General features: G+C 42.4%; 1 protein-coding gene across 1 annotated transcript; it reads left to right on the forward strand.

Annotated features, from left to right (window-relative positions):
* Positions 1 to 7,491: 7,491 nt before the first annotated feature.
* Positions 7,492 to 15,344, forward strand: Lmod2 (leiomodin 2). The gene is made up of 3 exons (XM_048450993.3): positions 7,492 to 7,920; positions 13,008 to 14,366; positions 14,882 to 15,344. Exons 1-3 carry the CDS (start codon positions 7,648 to 7,650, stop codon positions 14,906 to 14,908), a joined length of 1,659 nt encoding a protein of 552 aa, XP_048306950.1. The 5' UTR covers positions 7,492 to 7,647; the 3' UTR covers positions 14,909 to 15,344.
* The last annotated feature ends 9,993 nt before the right edge of the window (positions 15,345 to 25,337 follow it).

The following is a 25,337-nucleotide window of genomic DNA, read 5'->3' on the forward strand; positions in this document are numbered from 1 at the left end:
GTTCTTAGCTCACACACCATGAATAAACAGTGGCCAAAAAGTATGGACTGTGGGCCCTGTAAGTGTTCAGGTGTCCAAAAGCAAGAGAAAATTAGGGGAGGTGGTCATGTGTTACAAATAGGAAGGCTTTCTCTGAAGGCCGTAAACAAAAAGACCTAGGGCTGGGTCTTTTTGGAGTCAGGTTCCACAGCTACAAATGTAGTGTGACTATGTTTGGTTTGCCTAGCTTGCCAGATGCCTTGAGTTTGACCTCAAAGGAAAACCTGCAATATCAGTTAACCCAGGGGCTGGTCAGACGGCTCAGAGGTTAAGGTCACTGGCTGCTCTTCCAGGGGTCCTGAGTTCAACTCCCAGCAACTACATGGTGGTTCAGAACCATCTATAATGAGGTCTGGTGCCCTCCTTTGGCACACAGGCAGAACACTGTATATATAGTAAATAAATACATCTTTCAAGCAAAACCAAAACAAAACAAAAAAAGAATCAGCTAACCTGAACTCGTGGAAGATACCGGAAGATAACTGACTTTTGACTGACTGATACCTTACTCAGAGCGGATGGGAGGTGAGGTAGGGAGGCTGGAGGGGAACTTGGAGGAGAGGAGGAAGGGGGAACTGGGATTGATATGTAAAAAGTAATATTTTTTTTAAAAAATGAATCGTCTTAGCATAGAACAAACAAAAAAACAAAACAAAAACCTTTGAATCACCTCAGATCCGGTGATTATCATGATTTCTGTCATTTTTAAAAGCTACAGTTTCAATTTCATGGCTAAACATTCCTGTCCCCCTGCGTTGTGGTGCTTTGTTTTTGAAATACTCCCTGAACTCTTAATAACTGTCCTAGGCCTTGGAGACAGCAAGTGGAACGGACAGGACTCCTGCCTTCGGAAAAGCGCTGTCCCTACTTAAAACAAGTAATCTATGAGCAGGTAGTCTGAACTACATTTGTGGGAACCGAGAGCTCCTCTGTCCTGGGGTCTCAGGAACGAAGAAACAAAGGCTTTGCAGGCAGGCAGGGAGGGAGGAAGTGCGATGGGTAATGGACAGAGCAGCTCAGAGTAGTTCAAATTCACTTCGGCATGGCTCAAGCGTGGGTTCTGGAAGGAGATCCACAGAAAGCAGGAAGGGTGGGCAGAAGTCCTGGCTAAGGGTCCAGCCTGAAGGACAATGGAAGGCGTTAGGGAGTTTTAGATAGGGAATGACCTGGTGACATCTGTGTTCCTAAAAGGTCACTCTGGCTGTGCTATGGAAGATGTGGGGGACGGAGAAGGGCAAGAGGTGAAAACATAAGAGGAATTTCAGTCCGTTGCTGACCAGAAACTGCAAGCAGCGCAGAGGCACAGGGGATCAGCCCGAAATAAAGCAGGAATTCGGAGGCACTTAGAGCAGAGAAACTGAGACCTAGCCCTACACACCAGCACACTGTGAGAGAAGAGGCACAAACACTGAAGCCCTAGCCAGTGGTGGCTGAGGAAGTGTGAGCCTCCGCTGGGGTGAAGAAACTGCAGAGAGAGAAAGCAAGAAGCCGATCTTAGGCAGTTTGAGACACTTGGAGATTATCTGGGTGTTTTCATGGACCGTCATTCAGCTCAAAGATCTTAGCTGAGTAAGATAACACATTGGTGTCCATCCTGGACTTTTGGGATCCCTTACACTTCCTGAAATTAAATACCATATGCCAAATCTCATAGAGATGGGGTCTATTTTACCATAAAGGACAGGGTCCATAGAAATGAGTTTTAGTTAGCAAATCGATGTTGTATGTCATATAACATATATATTAAATATTATTTAAAATTAAATCCACATACTGCATATCTTGTGCTCTGTTTTGTAGCTTCAGATAGATAGAAATGTCTGTAGTTGAAACTGTTTTGAAATATGAAGTTACCAAGTACTCCCTGAAATTTGAGCCTAAAGTAAAAAGACAAACAATGATACAGACTCTTCACACCCCAAAATATCAGCCACCAGTAGTACAGAAACCATCACCAAAATGGTCTCTAACAAGTGGAGTTTTCCTCCATGTAGTGTTAGGCTGGATTGCTCTATACACACAGGTGTTAGGAGAACACTGCTACTACTTTTACATGAGGAATGCACACGAAAGAGCAAAAATGAACACAGAAGGAGCGTTTGGAAAGAGGAGGGGACTGGTGGCTCAGGAGAGGCAAAATATGACCAAAGCATACTATGTACATATATGAAAATGTCATCATGGGAACTACAAAGATGGCTCAGTGCTTAAGAGCACTAACGGCTCTTGAAAAGGAGCCAGATTCAGTTCCCAGTACATGGTAGCTCACAACCATATTAAAAAATAAAAGAGAAAATGTCACAATAAACTCTGTCATGTGTGTAATATCTTCAAATAAAACTCAAAAAGTAAAGAAGCAAAATAACCAGCGGAATACCGGCCCTCTGGAAAGACTGGTACTACCGACTTCTGGCTGTACTAATGACCTCTGTTTCTGTCTCCCTATGTGAATCATGACTCTTGCCTATACAACAGCCCTTCAGGCAACATGACATGTGATAGATATACAGGGTAATGTTGGAGAGAAACACACAGTGCTAGGTGATAATAAAGATCTCTTTAGTTTCACCTCCAGAACTCACGTCAAACGTTCAACATTTGTGAGCCCTCAGCATGAGGAGGGCACAGTGCCGAGAGCTAACAGAGAATGTGGTGGGTGCTCCCTTCCTAAGCTATCAGGGAAGTTTCTGCTGGGCTGCACCTCCGCCCCCACTCCCTCCGTGTCAAACAGTGTACACTCTTGTTCTCTTTCTCATCTTCCCTCCCCAGTGCCTTTCTGACTTGGCCCACATCTTGTTCTGTGCAGGGCTCTGGCTCCTCCCCCGGCGCCTGGCTGGGCTGCTCCCCACCGCTGTTGCCAGCTGTCTACTCTCTTCTCCCTCAAGTCTCAACTCCTTGAGGGCAGAAACTGGATCGGTTTCTATTTTCCTGTCCGCAGTCCTAGCTTGCAGCACGGCCGTATCTCACAGCAAGTAGAGTGACTGTGCACACAAGCAGTCAGGGATATTTTCAGAAAGAATCTAGAAGTGTGTGTGTGTGTGTGTGTGTGTGTGTGTGTGTGTGTGTGTGTAGACTTGAAAGAGAAAACTCAGTTTTTCCATAATGAGTAATTGACATTATCACAAGACATTATATATCTTAATGAATCAGAGAATCAAGCACAAAAAAAAAATTCTCACCAAGGCAGTGATCTTTTTAAAATAAGGCATACTAATCTTGAAAAGGCTTTGTGGTCTTATACTATCATTGTTTCTAAATATAATGAACAAAACTACCAAGTAAAAATTCCAAAATATAAAATACTGACTCTTAGAACACATGCGCAACTGGATTTTTTCTTGATGTAAAAAAAAAAAAAGTTTCAAGAAAATTTACATTATTGATCATATGTTAGTCTGTTAGTCAAAGCCAGGAATAGGTGGCAGTATTTAGTTACATGGTAGAATTTTACCAAAGGGGACTGGAGAGATGGCTCAGCAGTTAAGAGCACTGCCTGCTCATCCAAAGGTCCTGAGTTCAATTTCCAGCAACCACATGGTGGCTCACAACCATCTGAAATAAGATCTGGCCTGCAAGCAGACACACAGACAGACTATTGTATACATAATAAATACATAAATAAATATTTAAAAAAAAGAAGTTTAACAAATGGATTTAAAGTTTGTAGAAATGTTCCTAAGCAGATATTATGAAGTCTGGTGGGCTGTGAGTTATGTCGTTAGAATCACATGGACTGACAGTAAATACAATAAGATATTCTTCAGAGGAAGATATTATTAAGAGACAAGGTTTTTTTTTTCAATGATGGCGCCACATGGTAAGACATTTTAATGTTGACTCTTTGGAGTCATTTATGGCGCGCTCAAGACTTGACAGAAGAAACTCATGGAAGGGCAATATTTAGTTTGGATCATTAAAATGAGGAAACCAAAAATATATGGAGGGTTTTTTCCTAAGCATTTTCAGTACAACATAAACAGGAGTTTTCTATAGACCTAAGTCATTTGTCAAGGAATATTTTTATCGATGATGTTCAAATACAACACAGATGGAAATGGCAGCGGGTTAAGCATTTCAAGGGTCCTTTCAAATCCGAGTCGGTTATCCTAAGAATATCAGTGCAATTATTTCATGGTCGCACAGCATGTATGTTATAATATGCATGCATAGAACCATTTTCCAGATCTGTGTTTAAAAGCCATCTCATTATAGAAACCTCCTGAAATGAAAAATTGTCCTCCCCAAACCTTACTTCCCCTATCCTGTTTGATCATCTCTGTAGTCCTTGTGTTTGCTGTGTTCTGTTGACTATGTTTATGCTGTTCTCTGCGAAGAAAAGGACTCAATTGGTTTCATTTATTGCTCTAATCCAAGTAAGTCAATTGAAGTCTAACATATGATGTGCATTCAGTAATTTTCAAGACAACAATGAGCTACATAAATCAAACACTTAAAAGAAAAGAGCAAAACACAGTTCTCCTAATTTTACATAATTATTTACTGCTAAGTCTTTGCACTGACCAACGTGCCATGGGTCCAATGTGTCATTAATAATGAGTTTTGCTAAATTTATACACATTTTATTGTCTTAAAAGCAATTTAAGCATATTTGTGATTATTTTTATGTAAAATGTCACTGTTATCACTGTTAAGCTGAATAATTCATTTCATTCACCAGATTTATGTATCTATAATAGCTTGATGGCACTGCCAAAACTCAAATCCATGTTTTAATAAAATGAAGCACCATGTGTTCCACAAAAATATGTGCTACTGGTTCAAAATAAGAAACAAAGTCAATACTGTTAATTACGTTACCTGACCATCATTCAACGTGGTAACGAATCACAACCACATTGAACCTCAGAAGTAGGAACAAATATTCTGTATCTTCAAAACACAAAAGTAATTTTAAAAACTTAGTTAAGTATTTATAGTTTCACTCTTCTCTATCTGGAATGTGTCCTTTTATTCTGAAGACAGAACTCTACGAGTTAAAATAAAACATATATATATATATATATATATATATATATATATATATATATATATGACTCATTCATGCAAGAGTGGGGTTAGAGAACTCACACTCTTTGACTTCCATTGCACGACCAAGCTACAGAAAGTGAGATTATGGAACAGTAGCAAAGAGACAGACCAGAACCACCCATCAGTGTCCTTATATCAATGTCAGTTTCTTTTCCACAGACGTGCCAAACAATATACCAGGAGTCTTCTTGACAAATAGTGTTAGGATGAGTAGGTGTCTGTCTGTCTGTCTGTCTGTCATCTATATCTATTCATCCATCTATCTATCAAATCTATCTGTCTGTCATCTATACCAATCTATCTATCTATCTATCGATCTACCTATCTATTCATCTATCTAATCTATCTGTCTGTCCGTGTGTCTGTCATCTGTCTGTCTGTCATATCTATCTATCTATCTATCTATCTATCTATCTATCTATCTATCTATCATCTATCTATCTATCTATTCATCTATCTATCTATCTATCTATCTATCTATTCATCAATTGATCTATCTACCTATCTGTCTGTCTGTCTATGTCTCTGTCAGTCATCTATATCTATCTATGTATATATACATCCATATATATATATGTATATCTTACTTTCTACACACAAAAAATTTTAGTCAAAACAGGTTATAAACTTAAATCTAAAAGGCAATCAGAACCTTTGAGCAAAACATAGTAATAAATCTTTGCACAGAGGGATTAGAAATGATGTTTTAACTATAAACACCAAGAAACAGCTGACAGAATAAAAATTGATAAAGTGAACCTCATTTAAAAAAAATCACTCTTCTACAAACACTAAAAAGGAAACCAAAGAATGGGAGGAAATATATACAAAAAAAATAAAAATTGATAAAGTGAACCTCATTTTAAAAAAAAATCACTCTTCTAAAAACACTAAAAAGGAAACCAAAAAATGGGAGGAAATATATACAAATCACTTGTCTCATTTAATATTTGTTTCTCAAATATATAAACAACTCACAACTTAGTAAAAAGACAACTGAATATATAAATAAGCACACAACTTGAGTATGTCATCAAGGGCAATGGGCACATGAAACTACACTCAACATCATTAGTAACTAGGAAGCTGAAGACCACCATTTTGTCCTCCCTGAAACGGCTGTGACCCGGAAAAGAAACAGTAACGGGCGATGTAAGGGAACTGGAGCTTTTCCCACGGTTGGGTATTCATGGGTGAGCCATGGATGGTTTGAAACTCCACTAAAAGGGAGTTTACCCTGCAACCTAACGTTTCTTCTACAGAGAAATAAAAACAGTATGAATACTCAAAGACTTTCAGGTAAGTGTCATCGGCAACATTATTCACAGGCCACGTGTAGAAACAGCCCAAATAGTCACAGCAGTTCAGCTGAATGAATAAATATGATATGCTGTGATGTGTTGGCATGTGCATATTTCTATGCTCACTTATTACAACAGTTTTATATATCTGTATTCTCAAATTAGCATGAAATTCTACAATCTCCACAGATAATATAGCACTGTCTCAAGAATGAATGCATATGTATAATTAAAAATTAATGTCTTTCTAATTTTCAGCTCAGATATTATCTGGTTTGAAATTCTAGACCTTTCTACTTCTTAGTTTTGTTTTCCTAAGCTAGTTATTCAACCTCTCAGGGATCTATGCTTTTCAGATTCTGACAATGATAATATTCCTCATATGATTGTGGGATTAAATGATATAAAATATTCAGAGTGTTGAGCATTGGTTTTTCACAGCAGAAGTCTTTAGAAAACCGGAAAAATCCAGTTTCTACTCACATAGGAAGGAGAAGGCAGCCATTTGGTGAAGTGGAGAAGATTCCTTCAGTCCTTCCAGCCGTCAGCCTTAAAGTGTTTCACGTAATCTCTCAGTCTCAAATTGCCAAAATTGCCAAAATGTAAATGAGGGTCAAACCGCAATTCTAAAGGACATACAACTATGGGGCCGTATGACAGGGTTTCACATACCACAAAGCATGATAATTTATAAATTCCTGTATTATCATAGCTTCTGTCCCCATCATACTACCCAGGATGTTTCTAGAAGAACCACACTAACTACCCATAGCAGTTAGGACATTGTAGAGTTGTTTCTCCACCCTCAGTTCATATTGAAAGAATCCGTTCATGGCCACAGTGTCTGTGACAAGGCATTTTCAAAACAAAGTTTACCCTGCATTGGTTGAGCACCGAGTAAGGAGAGTCATGTCAACTCCTATCTGAAACACTCCGCCTGTCCTCACTAGCTATCGGGCTCAGCTAAATATGGCTCTGGCCACTGTGTGAATAATCCCTGCTGGTTCTGAGACCTCCATCCACCACTGATGTGACATTCTTTGTGTTCAAATGTCTAGCTGACGTCTGATGCTTAAAACAGCCCATGCTTTCAGCCTCTCCACATTGTCAGAGCCCTGCATCACCTCTCTTAAAAGGCTCCCGAGGCCACTCCTCACGCCAGCTGCCGACCAGCCTGACACTTGCCTCCCGCTCAGCCTCTGCTTGCCTTGAATGCCTGCTTCTTCAAGTTTTTGGGGTGTCTGACGAGGTTGGGACCATGTCTACCTTTGGTTACAGAAGGGGACTTAGTAAATATGAATCCATCGATGAGGATGAACTTCTGGCCTCCCTCTCGGCTGAGGAGCTTAAGGAGCTTGAGAGGGAGCTGGAGGACATTGAACCAGACCGAACCCTTCCTGTGGGGATGAGGCAGAAGAGTCTGACGGAGAAAACCCCCACAGGGAACTTCAGCAGGGAGGCGCTGATGGCTTATTGGGAAAAGGAGTCCCAAAAACTTCTGGAGAAGGAACGACTTGGGGAGTGTGGAAAGGTAGGCTTTGAAGACTGTGCCCTGGCTGTACCCATCCTCCTTACCCCACCCCTCACTCCAAAGCCAGACACCCCTCTTTTCTGAGAACACAGCTTCCCAGTGTTCATCACTTAAATTTCCTTATAGCCCAATTGTGTTCATTACTGCACTATTTTCTGGGTCAAAATGGTCTTGGTGAGAGTAGTTTTATTGATTAAAAATGAGAACCTGGAAAGGGAACCGTTTCACAGAGTATTGGTTTGAATGAGTCATCAAATACTCTAGGCCCTGATTGTTGCGTTGCATGTTTCTGGTACAATTTTCCTTCAGTGAAGTACATTTATTTCTTGATACTTTAGCAGCAATAATGGCGGCAGTAAAAGCAGCTTTATATTTCCAATGCCCAAGTTCAAAGCTATGGGGAGAGGATGGAAATAAGAGTCAAGAGTCCTCTTTGCTCCTCCTGTTTGTCCTTAAGTTGTCAGAGTTTGTACAGACAATCATTCCTTTTCAAGGATTCTCTTACCATGTGTCCATTGAGAGAGTTCATTTTTTGTTTCTTTAGTGAATCAAGATTCTCCCCTCCCCATTGAGATTCCGACAAGTTCTAGTGCTTTGCCCAAAGAGAAGCCATGCTTTAGCATAGAATCTAAAGGAAAAAACCCACCAAGGATACAGGCTGAACCTGCGTGTATAGCTGCACCTATGACAATCTTCTTCCTTGAAGAGGATTCTGAGACTAGGAAAGATGCTTATGTGGGAGAGCTCAGGTCTAGGAAGCACATGTGTGCTGCCCAGGCAAGAGTCATTTTGAATTTCCCAATGAGTCATCGCTGTAAGGCAGTTCAAAAGACTAACCTCTGGGAAAGTCATTATAGTGGTAGAATGTTATTATAGGAAAGAAACTTTGAGTTCATGGAAGAGAAAAAGAAACAAGACTACAAACAACTATTTAAAAGCTTGTGCATGCCACTGAAATTATTTGTAACGAAAATAAACTGGCTCATGGTGGCCAGCTTGCCGCAGTACTAACGTGGGAACCGTGGTGATCTTGGCGATAGCTGTGTGCACATTTGTAGCAAGATATGTGTGAGCTTAGCCTGTGTCAGTCATCGTCGGAAGGGCCACTGGGACCAAGCCAGGATCTTCCAAGGCCACTGTGGCTGCAGTCACGAGAAACCAGAGGGAGAGATGAGGAGAGAACACTTATGACCAGTGAAGATCTGGGCCAGTCAGTTCTCCCACGACTGTCACTTAAAAGTCGAATTTGTTTTGATTGGTGTCCTTATTTGTTTTTGGTTTGTTTGTTTGGAATGCACCTAAGAGTCAACAGTCTGATGAAATAGAACGACGTCTTAACTATTCTTGCTAAAAAAAAAAAAATTCTCCAGCCTGAGAATGCAACTATCCCTAAGAAGCCAGAACATAGAGGCACCTACAACAATAACAGGACAAAGGCATTTTAATGTCATAATGTTATGACAGCAGAGAGAAGCAAAGGGCAAAGCCTCTTGTCAGCTGCTGTTGACACCCACCTCCTGCTGCCAAAGGTTTTGCTGATCCTGCCAGTGGCTTATCAGTCCAATTAGAGAGGCTGTCTTTTTTACGGACTTTGATTCCTTGCTCAGCTGGTTCACTTTTCTCCCACTTCACGGTCCCAGCCAGCTGTCTCTGTAGTCACAAGGGTGCTGAGCAAAAGCCTGCTGACTGACAGAGGGAGTAAATCCAGTCCCACCACAGGGGAAACATCCCAGCAGCTGAGGGAGAGGGGAGCAGATGCTTGTCTCAAAGACGATGGCACAAAGAGGTTCCATGAGAAGGAGCAGGGATCTGGATGGGATGGGGTGGTGAGGCCACTGGCTTTGTGAAGGTTTAGGAACAGTTTTTGTAGCACCTACTTAGTGACAGCCTTTTTTTTTCTATTTTTATCTAGAGTGACATAAATGTGTCCTACATCAGTTCTAGGCGTCCTGGACATGTAACAGTTCAGTTTTCCTCACTCGAGTAGTTGCCGGGGCTAAGGCCCAGGGCCAATAAGGTTTTTCTCACCTTATCTCATCTCATCTTACTTTCTGCACTTGAGAGCCAGGACCAGGAAAAGTTAAGGAACTTATGTGAGGGTAGCAGCTTTTCAGTCAAGTTGGGATTGAAGCTAGAGACTCTTGGCATGAAGGTAGTTTTTCAGATGTGTAGATGCTGGCCCAGCAGGAGGAACATGGTCTGGTACTTCAAAAGGCACAAATTCTTCAGGCTCTGCAGATGGGAAACCATCAGGGTAGGCCCAACTAGCTGGGGTCTAGCAACCCCATCTGACCTTTAGGACACACGCTAACATTAGGACTATAAGAATCATGCAGTTTCTTGAGACCCAGAAAGGTCAGATGATTTGTCTAAAGTCAACCAGCTCTTGACATGGAGAACCAGGACCAGAGCTGAAAGCCAAGCCTCTTGCTTCCATACAGCCATGATGGTGTTGTGGAGATAACCGGAAGAGGCTGGCTGTCTCCTGGCTATTGCCCTGTTTACTCTCCATGTTCACCGGCATCTGCATTCTGTCTGCTCAGTCCTTCCCACTTCATCTCCCACCTTTACTATGTCCACCTTTCCACCGCATTCCCCAGAGGATCAATCCTAACTCCAAAGCAGCAGATGTAGGAAACCAGTGAGCACTTCCTCTCCGATGTAGGACTGATTCATAAAGGAGCAGGGATCGCCCTGTGGGCCATCCGACCTTTCCCTTTCCCCTTGCTGCTGTCTTTTCTCCCATACGTTCCCCTCCCGGAGTGATCAGCAATTTCAGACTGCCCTGGACTGCTTTAGAAAATTTCTGTATCTTGGTAAACCCCCAGGCCTGGGCAAATAGTCAGGGCACTTGGTCACCTTATGTCATCTGACCTTATCAGTATTTCCTCTAGGTATGAGAACCTGTTAACCAGTATCAACTGAGATCATGCAGTAAATGCATGTTCACTGAGCCTCTCTAAGATGCTAGGCACTGTGCTAGGTGAGAAAAACGACACGGGCCTACACCCATTTCAAACAGTCTATGGAGAAAATGGCAAACAAGTAGTTAAAGTGTGCGCTGTAGCTTATTGGGAGAATTGTCAATGCAGACATCTCAGGGACTACTTCAGGAAGGGTTCAAAGGCGGGCTCCTAGAAGAGGCATCAATAGACATTACATAACAGCTCACGTTGCTAGAGAACCGACACGATTTCCAGCTATATTTTGAAGGGGAAGGGCATTTGTAGAGAGAGGCTAAAGATCTTTAAGTACTAAAGGAGATGAAATTTTGTGGTTGTATGAAAGCAACCTACTGTGGATTTTGAGACAGTCCAAAACCACAAGGATACAGCACACGCCCTTAGATAACTGATGGAGACCCCACTTTGGAGAACTTACACAAAGTGACTTCAGTTGGGGTGTCAGAACTCTGTCTAACTGATCCATGGTCTGCTTTGCAGGGGGCTTGGTATCCTTGAGTTGCGACTCCTGTCCTTCCACCCCTTTGACAAACAAATAGACAGACAGACAGACACCCTCTCCCTTCTTCTCCTAATATATCAAGTAAACTGAGACTGGACAGGTCATCCCAGGAGAGGCTGACCCTTTCCCAGGCCATCACTTGGTGCCTGTCACTCTCAACAAGTGTAGCTAACTGGACGCTATTTTGTGACAACTGGGCGGACAAACCTGGAGACCAACAGTGTTTTCCAAAGCTTCATCCTCATGCACATGCCACAGACAGCAGCACCCCTGGAAGAGAAAAGAAAAGTGCTCCCAGTGCGGAGGATGGAAGAGGCTGTAGGGGAAGGAAGGGCCATGGGGCTTTGAAAGAGACAAGGAGAAAGACTCACAAGAGAGCAAAACGGACACTCTCGGCATTTCCAAGGCTTTTCCTAATAAAAGACAAAACGACAAAGAGAAAGCAGTCTTTTGGGAGTCTGCAGAGGGACTTGTGAATAGAAGAGACAAAGCTAGAATCAAATCCCGTTTACCTGAAATCCTTTTTCAAGGGACGAATGCTAATTACGTTTAAAGCCTTAGGCTGGGCAAAGACTGGCTTTGAACTTCCCTGGGGCTGTCTGCTCCGCAGCACTGCTGGGTGGGATCTAGGGAGGCGAGCCTTCTGCAGGCTGTCATGCTTTACCATGGCACCCACCAAAGCTTCGGCTTACTGTTTGTTTTCCCAGAGAGCAGCTTGTGGTCTGCCCTGATCAGTGACTCCAGGGGAGTGTGGCATTTCCACTTGCTTGTGCTGGATGCCATCACACAACAGATAAATGCTAGAGCCGCATCTGCTTCTCGACACGGAGCCTAACAGGCCAGAGGGCACTAGGCTTGGTCACATCTGGAATTGTCGGAACATTTGGGGAATAAACATTTTTGCTTGGCTTATGCTCCCAGCCCTGGGCCCTCTCTTTGAGGCAGAGTCTCACTAAATTACCTAGGCTGACCTTGAACTCTCTCTGTGATAGACAAGCCTTGAACTCACTACTCTCTTGTTTCAACCTCTTAATTAGCCAAGGTAACAGGTGAAATTTGAGCATTAAGGACAGGGAATTCATGGTCATATTGTTTATTTTTGTTGTACTTGTTTGGTAGAAAATAGGAAAGGACAGTGTAATCCAGAGAGATTTGCAAAACTGGAACAAAATGAGTTGGGAAGTCAACATACTAAAGTTTTCTTATTTTCTTTTTTTATTTATGATGGCACATGTACAGGTCAAAAGACCAGGGGATTGAAGTCCATTGGGCTTATGCTGCAAGTACATTTATCTGTTGCAACATCTTGCTACGCCTAAAATGTTGAAAAATGTATCCAGCATTTTCTGAAGTTGAAGCTCAGACTTCTGTATTCAAACTAGGAAAACGATCAAATATTCTTATTCAGTAAAAGCCCACTATTTTGTAGAAAATGAATGTTTACAGAAAAGCGGTTAGTGATTATGCAACCAAACATTGACCTTGGCCACTTGAACTAGAGAGGTGAGAACCAAGGGCTTGCTGACCCTGCTCCCCAGGACCTTTGAGGTACTTAAGTTAACTTTTGTAAACTCATAACGCTGCTTGCAGGGAAACCTTAATGGTGTCAATGCACTCCTTAGGTTGCAGAGGAAGACAAGGAGGAGAGTGAGGAAGAGCTAATCTTCACAGAAAGCAACAGCGAAGTCTCTGAGGAAGTGTGTACAGAGGAGGAGGAGGGGCAGGAGGAGTCTCAGGAGGAAGAGGAAGAGGAAGAGGAAGAAGAAGAGGACAGTGAGGAAGAGGAAGCTACAACTGAAGCTACAAAACACATTAACGGAACTGTAAACTACAGTAGCGCTAATTCAGATAACTCCAAGCCAAAGACATTTAAAAGCCAAATAGAAAACATAAATTTAACCAATAGCAATAGTGGAGGGACACAGAGGAACACAGAGTCGCCCGCCGCCATTCACCCTTGTGGAAATCCCACTGTTATTGAGGACGCCCTGGAAAAGATTAAAAACAACGACCCTGACACAACAGAAGTCAATCTGAACAATATCGAGAACATCACCACACAGACCCTGTCCCGCTTTGCGGAAGCGCTCAAGGAGAACACAGTCGTGAAGACGCTCAGTCTGGCCAACACGCACGCGGATGACGCCGCGGCGATTGCCATAGCAGACATGCTCAAGGTCAATGAGCACATCACCAGTGTCAATGTGGAGTCCAACTTCATCACGGGCAAGGGGATCCTGGCCATCATGAGAGCCCTGCAGCACAACACGGTGCTCACCGAGCTGCGCTTCCACAACCAGAGACACATCATGGGCTCCCAGGTGGAGATGGAGATTGTCAAGCTGCTCAAGGAGAACACCACGCTGCTGAGGCTGGGCTACCATTTTGAGCTCCCAGGACCAAGAATGAGTATGACGAGTATTTTAACAAGGAATATGGATAAACAGAGGCAAAAGCGCATGCAGGAGCAAAAACAGCAAGAGGGGTATGACGGAGGAGCTGCTCTTAGGACCAAAGTCTGGCAAAGAGGGACACCAGGCTCTTCTCCGTACGCCTCTCCAAGGCAGTCTCCCTGGTCATCTCCCAAAGTCTCCAAGAAAGTCCACACTGGGAGAAGCAGACCTCCATCTCCGGTAGCCCCTCCCCCTCCTCCTCCCCCTCTTCCTCCGCACATGCTGCCTCCTCCCCCTCCTCCCCCTCCTCCTCCACTCCCAGAGAAAAAGCTCATCACCAGAAATATCGCAGAAGTCATTAAACAACAGGAAAATGCCCAGCGGGCCCTACAAAATGGACAGCGAAAGAAAAAAGGGAAGAAGGTTAAGAAACAGCCAAACAACATCCTAAAGGAAATAAAGAATTCTCTGAGGTCAGTGCAAGAGAAGAAAATGGAAGACAGCTCCCGACCCTCTACCCCCCAGAGATCAGCTCATGAGAACCTCATGGAAGCCATTCGGGGGAGCAGCATAAGACAGCTCCGGAGGGTAAGTCACCCCAGAACTAACCTTAAGGTGAAATTGATTCAGTGAATCAGTCTCCATGGATGGATGCTATCAACGCCACCTCTCCAAATTCTTACTAATCTTTTAATATCTGTGCATGCGAGAGCAAGCACGCCAAGTGTCAGTCAGCACTAGAGGCAGGCACATTGAGTGGGAGAATGAACACATTTCCATGCGTGCCAACTTATTATCTCAGCCAGGATCATTTTATGCCACTCCAACAAACAAAACTTCAAATCCCCTGATTAAAAAACAAAATAAAGTATTATCCGCATTCCGAAAAGATTCATCACTTCTCAGAATTTTCACCCTAAACTGCAAAGGATTTACTACCAAATTTATAGACGTGGGTGATCACCACTCGGTGATCATAATCTACATTCAAATTCCCCTCAGGGAAAAGTGCTAAAGGTAGATCCTACAGGTGGCGGTGAGATGGTGGTGATTTACTTGAACACTCTTATTGCTTGATTGAAAGGCCACACCTGTCTTTGTAGGTGGAAGTTCCCGAGGCTCTGAGATAGACCTGTCTGTAGAAGAGAACCCAGAACTGTGCAGTGGTGTGACCTGAGGGGCCTTGCAAGCTGCTTCCAAAGTGCCTTCTTTAATTTGAAATGTTCCCGACTTCAACAAAAGTGTCACTGTGGAATTCCAAAGGGAATTTTAAGAAGCAATCAGCACGTTTCTTCTGTAAATATGAAAATAAACTTTTTCTTTAAGGTCATAAGATTTTGTGCGGATAGAGGCTGCGGATTTCTTTGCAGCTCTGGTGTCTCGGTGGCAAAGTGCAAATCACTTAAAGAAATGTGCTATTATTTTTGTAATCCCAATAACCTTAGATTAAAGTTTTTTCTTTTTTTTTTTTTAAAGAGAAACTATTATTTTTCTGAGTTAATACATCTGCTGGCTATGTATGTAATATTGCTAAATATTAAAAGCATTATGTTCTCACACCAAAAAGGTCCATGCTCTTAGCATTTGCTTTCTTTCTTCATGCCCAAGAAATTCTAGCCAGATCTCTTTCCAGAAGATAAAGCTGAAGAACTTCCGAGGAAGATGATCACGTAATTCTCAGGATTATTTTGTTCACTCATCCCATCTCTTAGAAAGAATATCTGGAACCAAAGAAGATTCCAGATGTTTAGTCAGTGCCTGAGGTTCACATTAGCAGGCGGTAGATGAGGGTCTTTCGCTGAACTAAGTTATTTTGTGTATATTTCACGGCATGAAGAGGCGCTCTCTCCATCGGACAGGTGGGAAATGGAGGAGCAGAGGCTAATGTGAAGCTGGGCATCACTGGTTGCGAAGCCTGGGCTGCTGTGTGCCGCTGCTCACGGCCCTTACCCAGAACCCAGATGCTAGTCTCCTGATGGCCCTCATTCCTAGACACTCAGTGTAAACTGCTGTTCCCTGTGGGGGTGTCTGCACTATTTTCATCCTTTCCACTAGTGTGCAACAGCATGTTTGACGTAAGGTTGAAGGTGTGTGTATGCTTCTGTTCCTGTGCATGTTAACTCAGCACAGAAAGCCAGACCTTCCTTTTTCCTGACATCATTAGTGAGACCGCACAGAACTTCCCAGAGGAGGAGGGAACAGCTGATAGCATTTGTGTTACCAGGAAGTGCTTAGCTGTGGAGGCTAAGTCTTCTCCCCAGAATCCAGGGACTAAATGACAAGTCTCCACATTGCACTGCAAAAGCCGGCCTTGCTGGATCTCTGTGAACCTTAGGAGAATGCAGAAGGACTTAGGAAGCATGCCACAGAAGTGGGATGTAGAGACATGGGCCCTCCCAGCTCACAAAACAGCATATTAAAAAAATTCAGAATAAAGACAAGCATGATGTAGCTAAGCATCCAGTGAGCACATTAATTCTTAATGAAAAGCACGGTAGAGCATGTTCTATCAGGGTCCAGTGCTGCAAATAGGCAGGGCATTATGACAGATGTCATTCAACAGCCCGAGAACTCACAAAGCTGGGGTCAAAGCCTATTAGTTCACCTCCTATAAAAAGCATCCCAGTTCCCTGAGGGAAAGACTGCACCAGACCAGATGAAGTGTTTAGGTGGTGATTTACACGCGCACATCGCTCTCTGAAAATACACCTCATCCTGATTCGAAACGGGGTCAAAAACACCGAGGCCCACTCTGCTTCCCAGGCAGTGCTCCACGGCCACAGGTGCTGAATGACTCTACGTCAGCAAGATCTTGACTTACCACCTGCCCTGAGATACTTACTACCGAGGAGTGAGAGGAGGCAGGAGGGACACCTGCCATGTCTATGCTGAGATGATTCAATGGCTGGAGTAAATCAGTATGTTCTTGTTAAGATTTCCTAAGAACTTCCTTTCTTGAATAAGCCTTTTCAGGTATGGGAAGTGCGCGTGCGTGCGTGCGTGCGTGCGTGCGTGCGTGCGTGCGTGTGTGTGTGTGTGTAAAGGTAACACCATCTTTTCCTTCTATGAGGGTCTTAAGGCAGAGTTTCATTTCCATTAATCACCAGATAACATGATATAAAGGCAAAAGATTGTTCTGAAACTTAGAACAATGGCACCGAGATCGATGTATGTGACTTCCACAAATATTTTCCAAGTGCTCACTACATATCCGGACATTCTTCCAAACACTGAGTTAGAAACCAAGGAACTAGAACCTGGTCCTGATGCAACCTGTTTTCTAGTGTCAGCATTCCTCATAGACTGTGCACTAATGTACCCAATGGTTCCAAGAATGAGCAGCTCTGCTCTGTACTGGGGACATCACGGAATCAGAAACCCCCTCCACATAAAAACTGTGGAAATGCCAAAGACATCAACCCTTTCAGGAAGCTCAAGCACTTCTTTACTTGAACTTGTTCAAAAGCAGGCACTGGATGGCTTTTGTTGGCGAGTCACATTTTATCACAGACCCTTATCTAAGACAGACACAAAAAGGAAGGCAGTCTCTCAGATAGGACAATATGGATTTTTAAATACAAATGTGTCCAGACCTCAAAACACACACACAAAACGAAGAAAAACAAAAGCTCTCACAAACGTTCAATGATGTGAGATATTTCAGTTTGACAGTGGTACACACAGTGGCCTGCAATCAAGCTTTAATGTTATTCTGTAAAACAACAACTAGATAAAAAGTTATTAGTGTTTAAATCGGTTTTCCCAACTTACACGTTTAAGACCACAGGTATTGTTCTTTTTAAAAATAATATGATGTTGAGAGGGCCCGGGCGGCCTGCAAGCCAGGCAGAAGCTGTTGCCAGAGCAGTACAGGGTCCCTGGGCGAGCAGCAGAGTCAGGCAGCTGGATGCGGTGAACGGAAGAGTAAATGGACATAAGGCTATACATAAAGCTAGACATTTATTACTTAAAGAAAGGGAGATATAGACAAACATAGAGAGAACAAAGACACACGTACATACGACACAAAACACACACACACACACACACACACACACAGATGCGCGCGTGCGCACACCAGAGAGAAGATGGCTGGGGTGGGCGTGGTTAGTTCTTAAAGTGGCAGCAGAAGACTAACAACAGGGAATGGTTCAGTCAGGAATGTGATTTGGAACTCAGAGCCTGCATAAAAAACCTGCTATGGACATCCCAGCACTGAGAGTCAAGGATAGCTCCTGGAGGCTTGCTGGCCAGCCACACCAACTGAACCACCGAGCCCCAGTTTGCTTCCAGGAAGACATTCACAAACAGGCAGGGAATCCAGAGCAAAACCCATCCCTGTTTGGGTTGTTCCAGAGCTCCTGTAGTAGCTCGGTCCCTCACGCTGGAGGTTAGAATGGTATAGAAGGAAAGCAGCACAGCCACGTCTTGGCATTGTGACTGAGCTGAAAACAGGCTAGCTGTGTTCAGTTCACAAATTCAAAGTTGTTACGTGGCTGAAAAGGATCACAGCTGAAATACGAGGACGTAGGACTTGTCCCATAGCCCCAAACAGGAAAAAGCCTATTGACAGGGTCCTGTCCACCCTTCATCTCCTCGTCCTCCCTCCCTCCCATCCCCCGGTTAAGTTTTCAAGAGAGTGCGGCTAGGGAGCAGCCAGGTGGGCAATTCTCTGCGCATGCTTCAGGTTCCTTTTCTGGAACCACCCTGCCTCCATGTGTAGTCCAGAGCAATGGTCAGTAGGTTCCGTTAGTAGAGCTGCGAGAGGCAAGCACTTTCAATTGGAAAATGAAAATCTTGTTCTCAAAAGAAGTCCTCTTGAGGTAGGTAACCATAATCTTTAAAGCCTTATGTTTTGAGGTCATTAAATAAATTTGTATCTAGGACTGAGGCTTTTGACACTGGCTCTTCTGCACTGATTTTTAGAAGTAACCTGTTCCCAACTGAAACACTGTAATTAGCTGGAGTATAATTACCCAAAGTTAAATGTTTGTTAACAACATAACATTTTGGAGCCATATATTCAAGTTTTAAAAATTAGACACCCAATTGAAAAGCATTCCAAACCACTCTCATCAGAGTAAGCAGTTATTGGCGTGAGTACTAACTTTCTCTTCCTGAATGAAATCTGATGATCCATTACTCACTGTTACATAAACAGCAACAAATGTCTAGAGTTACTTTAGGTTACAATTGTACAGGTTGTCTTCTGTAAGTTTATCAAAAAATAATCCTCATCCAAGATAGGGTGTGGTGTGCCATTACCCAAGATTAAAAACCAATATAATGATAATAATAATAATAATAATAATGTGATAAAAAATAAGAAGACCAGAAGATTCAACTAGTAGCCCAAAGTTGCCCTTGACTTAGATGGAGAGTTGGAAAATAAATTCCGCTAAAAGAGAAAAGTCTGAGGAAAACACATCTGTTTATACCTAAGTGTGAATGAATATCTTCCTAGAAGTTGCTTTAGCCTTCTACAGCTTCTGTTTTTTTCAATCCACCATAGTTGGGAGGTGTTCAGACTCAGGAGACAGCAGCATTTAGTTGCTAAAATATATGGAATGGGTAAAGACATTCTTAACATATACCGTCAGGGTTTATTTTAAATTCACAAGGAAGATCCTGAGGTAATTCTAAATAAATTCTTATATAATTCTTACATAATTAATTATTAGGTATTTGAGATTACGCAAACATAACAGTTACTTAATCTTTCAAATGGAAAAATGTTTCAATTGCTATAGAGGAGAGAATGGGGGTAAGGGATGATGAAAGCGTTTAAAAACAGTAATTCAAAAGTAAACATTCAGTGGGTGGTGGTGGGACACTTTAAGGCACCCAGGAGGCAGAGGCAGACAGATTCTCTGTGAGTTCAAGGCCAACCTGAACTCTACAGAGATGAGGCAACATTTTAATTTCTTACTCAGATCATTCATTACTGGTAGCTAATATCATCTGTGCCAAGGTCCCACGGCAATCAAGACCCAGCTTTGCACTGACTGGCTGCTTAGCTTTGAACACATTATTTAACTTCTGCAAGGTTCATTTACTATGGCTGAAAACAGGACCTCAAGGATGCTAAGAGAATAGTTTACACCAAGATCTCTTTGTTAACGTGAAACTAACATATCAATCTAAACCTAATATTTAGTGTCAATCACCTGGTTCTATGGGTTTTTTGTTTTTTTTTTTTTTAGACAGGTTTCTCTGTGTAGCTTTGGATCCTGTTCTGGAACTCACTCTGTAAACCAGGCTGACCTCGAATTCGCAGAGATCCTCCTGCCTCTGTCTCTCAAGTGCTGGGATTAAAGGCGGGTGCCACCACCACCAGGCTCATCTGGTTCTAACTTCACTAATGAATATCTTTTTGTTGCTCTCTCTTAACTGATCATGAGCACACCTCCAAACCTGTAATTTGCTAAATTACTAAAAACTGCTAAAGAGCCGGAAGCAACTAAAAAAAAAAAAAAATCCAGTCTCAAAATAAATAAATGAATAAAATGTCCTCAGTGGGATTATATATGGTCACATGAATTTGATCTGTTACCATGATCTTATAGAGCAGCAATTCTCAACCTGTGAGTCATAACTCCTTAGGGATCAAACAACTCTTTCACAGGGGTACACATCAGATATCCTGCACAGCACATAAGACATTACATTATAATTCATAAGCATTGGAAACTTAGTTATGAAGTAGCATTGAAATAATTTTATGCCACCAAAATATGAAGAACTGTATTAAAGGGTCAAAGTATCATTTTTAATAGGTTTCTTTATTGTAGGCCATTAGGATACTAAAACGTGTGCTCAAGCACATTTTCCTTTGGTTTAGAAAATATTTCAGGCACTGGGAATTTATAAAGACAGGCATATGCTTCCTCATGTCTCCATTTCTCCCCCGACTTTTCACTAGTTCATCATGTTATAAAGGGAGAAAGGGTTAAAATGGAATAGGAAGGATTCGATGGTGTAATGAGTGGGAGGGTAGTGTAGAGAGGGAAATAGGGAAGAATAATTTACTACTAGAGGCCTTTTAAGAAAGCCATAAGGGCACCTACTACTGGAGAACCTTCCCAAAATATACATATTTGTAAAAGTAACTTAAACGGAGGTTATAAAGCGAGGAGAGTACCCTAAGTAGACACAATATGCTGGCCCCAACCAAAAGCCAACTACCAATGGGTTATCTTTTTGAGTTGTTGGCTAATGGAGTCCCATAGATCTCCAAACAGGACATACTACTGCTAACGCTACTGCAAACCCTCCAGAGCTTGATGGTAAGCCCCTATTGCTGAAGACAAGTATATGAAGGGAAGGAGAAATCTAGCTGGTACTCTGTCATCCCTGCTCACTATAGTGTTTATAGTGCTGGAATGTGCTGTGCAGGCTATAGGAAAAAAGAAACCATCAGTCTCACCCTGCTCCCTGAGACCAAACCCATACATGGATACTGTCAATGAGGCCAAGAACCTATTAGATAGATCATGGGCACCAGGGGAAAACCCATTTTCTATTATTCCACTAAACAGACAAAGGTCATACATTGCTCAACCCTCATCAGACAAGCTTCTTTTTGCAGAACATAGCAACTACTAAAGAACCTCTCAGTTAGTCAATATGTAGAGAATGATACAGAATCCACAGCCCTAAATGGGATGTCTACCCCCACCCCACAAGGCTCAGCGATCTATGTAGAAAAGGGGGCAAAGTGAGAGGTAGTAGACAAGTTCAAGGAAAACTGTTTTCTAGATGCAAGAGGGCAGATACACATATGAACTCAAGAGTTTGGCAGCGTTCACAACATCTACAAAAGCGCACCACTACAAAAGTCCTACACCTAGCCAAGCAGCTGTTGGCATTTTATTGCTGCTATAGAAGGGAAAGCTGGTTTTCAATGGAATGGCATCTGGTACACTGATCAACCCCATTGTTTAGTCAGGGTTTCTATTGCTGCGAAAACACCATGACACCATGACCAAAAGCAACCTGGGGAGGAAAGCGTTTACTTCACCTCACAGACTACACTCCACCACTGATGGAGGTCAGAGTAGAACTCAAGGCAGGAACCTGGAGGCAGGCCATACTGAAGCTGAGGCCAGAGAGGAGTGTTGCTAACTTGCCTGTTCAGCCTTTTTTTTTTTTAATTTACTTTTTTCAAATTTAAAAATATTTTTTTCCATTTTACATACCAGTCCCAGTTCCCCTAATCCTCTCATCTGCCCGGCCCCACCCCAAATCCACTCCTCAGAGAGGGTAAGGCCCCACACGGAGAGTCCGAGTTGACATTAAGTTGAGGCAGGGCAGGACCAAGGTCCTCCCCACCATACATATCAGCTTGGTTTTTTATAGGACCCTGAGCCACCAACCGATGGATGACACTGCCTTCTGTAGGATGCCCACCCAAGCGACCATTAAGAAAATACCCAATAGGCTTCACACAAGTCAATCTTGTGACTGCATTTTCTTAATTGAGGTTTCCACTTCGCAAATGACTATCTAGTGTGTCAAGTTGACAATAAGAACTAGCCAGCATATCAGGACAGGTCCCAAGTCCAGGAGTTGTGGGCCAACACAAACTGAACTCAACAGGTTTTACAAATGGGTGTGTGTGTGTGTGCAAATATGAAACTTGGGTTGGTAGGAAGGCAGTGGGGAGACCTGGTAGTTGGTAGAGGGGCATGGATATAATCTAAATAAATTGTACAGGATTACCAAAGAATAAGTAAAACCAATATTTAAAATAATAAAGGTGAATTTGAGAGATTTCTGAGAAAAAAATCTCAAACTCTGTAAAGGCTTTAGAAAGAAAGGACCATTTGTAAATTTGATTTTGTAGAAAATCTAATCAATGTGCATATACCATGAGTTTTCTTAAGTGAACCCCCCCAAAGTCTATTATGTTATGTAGTCAATATGTGGGAACCACAGATTACAAGTACCAAGATATAACAGTATTAAATTTGTGTCTTTATTAGCCATGCAGTAGAAAGAATGAGGACATTTTTAGGCACATATGATATTCTAATTTTCCCAACTCATTAAATATCATTTAGCAATAAATCAAGATTAGTAAAGTAGGCTTTGCAGAATCAAAATAACCCAAATGTACAATATATTCCTCTTAACTTATTTGGAATAATATGAGGTTCAAAGCGATTTAGATGGTTGAGAAACAAATAGCAGAAAGATAAGTCATTCTCTTCAAAAACTATTTTTCTGCAGTTTGGGGTCCTGGATAAGAAAGAGATAAAAGTGGCTCAGTGCGGAAATGCTCAAGGAAGCTGAGCTGCTCTCTGCACATGCTGACTGGCTGTTGAACTATTTAGCACACACCGGCATACCAGATAAGGAACTAACGGGAGCTGTGTAGTCCTAAGCCACCCACCTGGCTCAGAGCCTACAGCAGCTACCTAAACAGACCTAGGAAGCCAGTCCTCCATAGCATGTTCTGTAGCAAACATGGCTCCATCTACGGATGGGCTGAGTCCACTGAAGCCATTATAGGCACCTGTATTTCCCAATGGCGTAGAAAGCAGCTGGACGTCTAGAACTATGCTCACTATTCTCATACTTACCTATTCAACCATATTACATCCTTTGTCAAACATTCATGGGTAAGGTCAAAAGTTGTTTGTTTTGGTTGGGGGCAAAACCGACATAAAACACCTTTAGTGTTATTACATGGTCTGGCACCCACTAAGCTTTAACTAATAAGATAGTACAACTTTAAAAGCTGGTCCTTTTACATTTCCATTCTTCCTCAAATAAACCATCTCACTGGATCTTCCCCGTTACCCTTCAGGTTATAGATTTTAAAATTTATTTGCTGGGCAATGTTGGGGGGGCTTACAAATTCTCCAGTCAGAGGAGGAAGGGGAGGGAAAGGAGCAAGCGAGCATATTTGCTTATAAACACAAATTCTCCTCTCTTTTAAGAAAGAGTCTAACAACTTTTAGCCTAACTTAAAAACTTGAAAGGTTTTTGGTTTTGGTTTTTAAGGTCAAAGGCGATTCAGACACCACTTCACACTTGCTGTCTAGAACACCTTCGCTACACAATCAGCGCTGGTCCACAGTAGATACTTTCCGTAACAGTAACTCCTTTTCAGTCCACTTCTCCCAGTCAACTTGACAAACACAAGGTATGTTTTCCTTCCGATTCTTTTCTAATAAATGTGAAGAGCGTGCAATCAAAACAAAATGTCCCCTCTCTCAGCAAAACTAGGACATTGGGTTTAAATGTCCATGTTGTTCTTGGAAGAACTCCCAGTCTTTGACAGTGTCTCTGTTGATTAAAAATTATTCAGATACTCACATTTGAAAACTACTTTTCTTTTAGGTTAAGTTTAATGTAAAAGTTCATAGACTACTTAAGTCCAAGCAAAAACAATGTCTACTGACGTCTACAAAGAAAATAATGAAGTAATTTGGATGTACAGTCAAAAGCTTAACCTCATTTCAACCCCTAAATACCCTGTGATGACTTAACTTCTGGGCAATGCAGGGTGCCCATCACCAACTGAGACAAAACACTACCACATGTTCCAGGAAAAGGCTGATTCTTCCAGCTTTTTTGGGTAGAGATGGGCACAGGTGCTGGTGGCTTCTAGCAACTCAGTAGATGAGGAAGGTGAAATCTGTAGCCACACACCTCTACAAATCAGAGTATGTACCCCATCATATCCACAACAAGCTTCTTACCAAATCTTTTTTTAGTGGCTTCCCAAATTTAAATTTCTTTAACAAGTTTTTAGCCTTATGTGTATGGTGTTCTGCTGTATGTATGTCTGTGCACATGTGTGCCTGGTGCCTGAGGAAAGAATAGTTTGCCCCACCCCTTAGAACTGGAGTTACAGACAGCTGTGAGCTTCCATGGGGATGGTGGGATTTGAATGTGGCTTCTCTGGAAGAGTCAGTGCTCTTAACCTCTGCCACCTATCTCTCCAGTCCAGAACAATTTCTGTCATTTTAAATCGCAGGTTAACTGACAAGAGATAATGAGAAAAAAACTGTTGTAGAGAGAGCTGTGTGCCAAGCAATGTAAAACTTCTCAACTTTTCTGCAGAGAACCTCATTTCTTATCAATACACTTGCCCTTCAGGAAGGGCAATCCTAAATCACTTCAGGAATCTTCATCTAGATAACTGTAACAGGATGTGGTAATTCTAAGGCAAACTGCCTCTGCAACAATTCCTTTAATAGAGTCATTCATTCTTAAGTGCTCACATTTGCACAACAAACGCTGTTAGAGAACAAAGTTCTCAAAGGTGGTGTTCTGTAGCAGCCTACATTCTGGATTCCAAGCACAGCTTCATCTTCAGACTCCCACTTGGGCCTGGGTCAGTGGAAGAAAACATCCCACTTATCAAAAACTAAGCTTCCAGTTTAAATAAACATCACTTCCTAAGACTGTTTACTAAAAACTATCTCCCACATGAACTCCCAGTAAAATGCCAGCATCACTCCAGTCTGGAAAACCTTACCTTTTTGGTCTCGCAGAGTCCTATCACTGACCTTGCACTTTAAAAGTTGTTTAGAAGCACTGTACCGC

The sequence above is a fragment of the Myodes glareolus genome, chromosome 25 (assembly GCF_982192425.1).
Source record: "Myodes glareolus chromosome 25, mMyoGla1.1, whole genome shotgun sequence".
Taxonomy (NCBI): Eukaryota; Metazoa; Chordata; class Mammalia; order Rodentia; family Cricetidae; genus Myodes; species Myodes glareolus.

Coding starts and splice junctions, on each gene's coding strand:
- Lmod2 (XM_048450993.3), top strand. CDS start 7,648: ATGTCTACCTTTGGTTACAGAAGGGGACTTAGTAAATATGAATCCATC. Junction 7,921..13,007: donor GACTTGGGGAGTGTGGAAAG/GTAGGCTTTGAA, acceptor TGCACTCCTTAG/GTTGCAGAGGAAGACAAGGA. Junction 14,367..14,881: donor GCATAAGACAGCTCCGGAGG/GTAAGTCACCCC, acceptor CTGTCTTTGTAG/GTGGAAGTTCCCGAGGCTCT.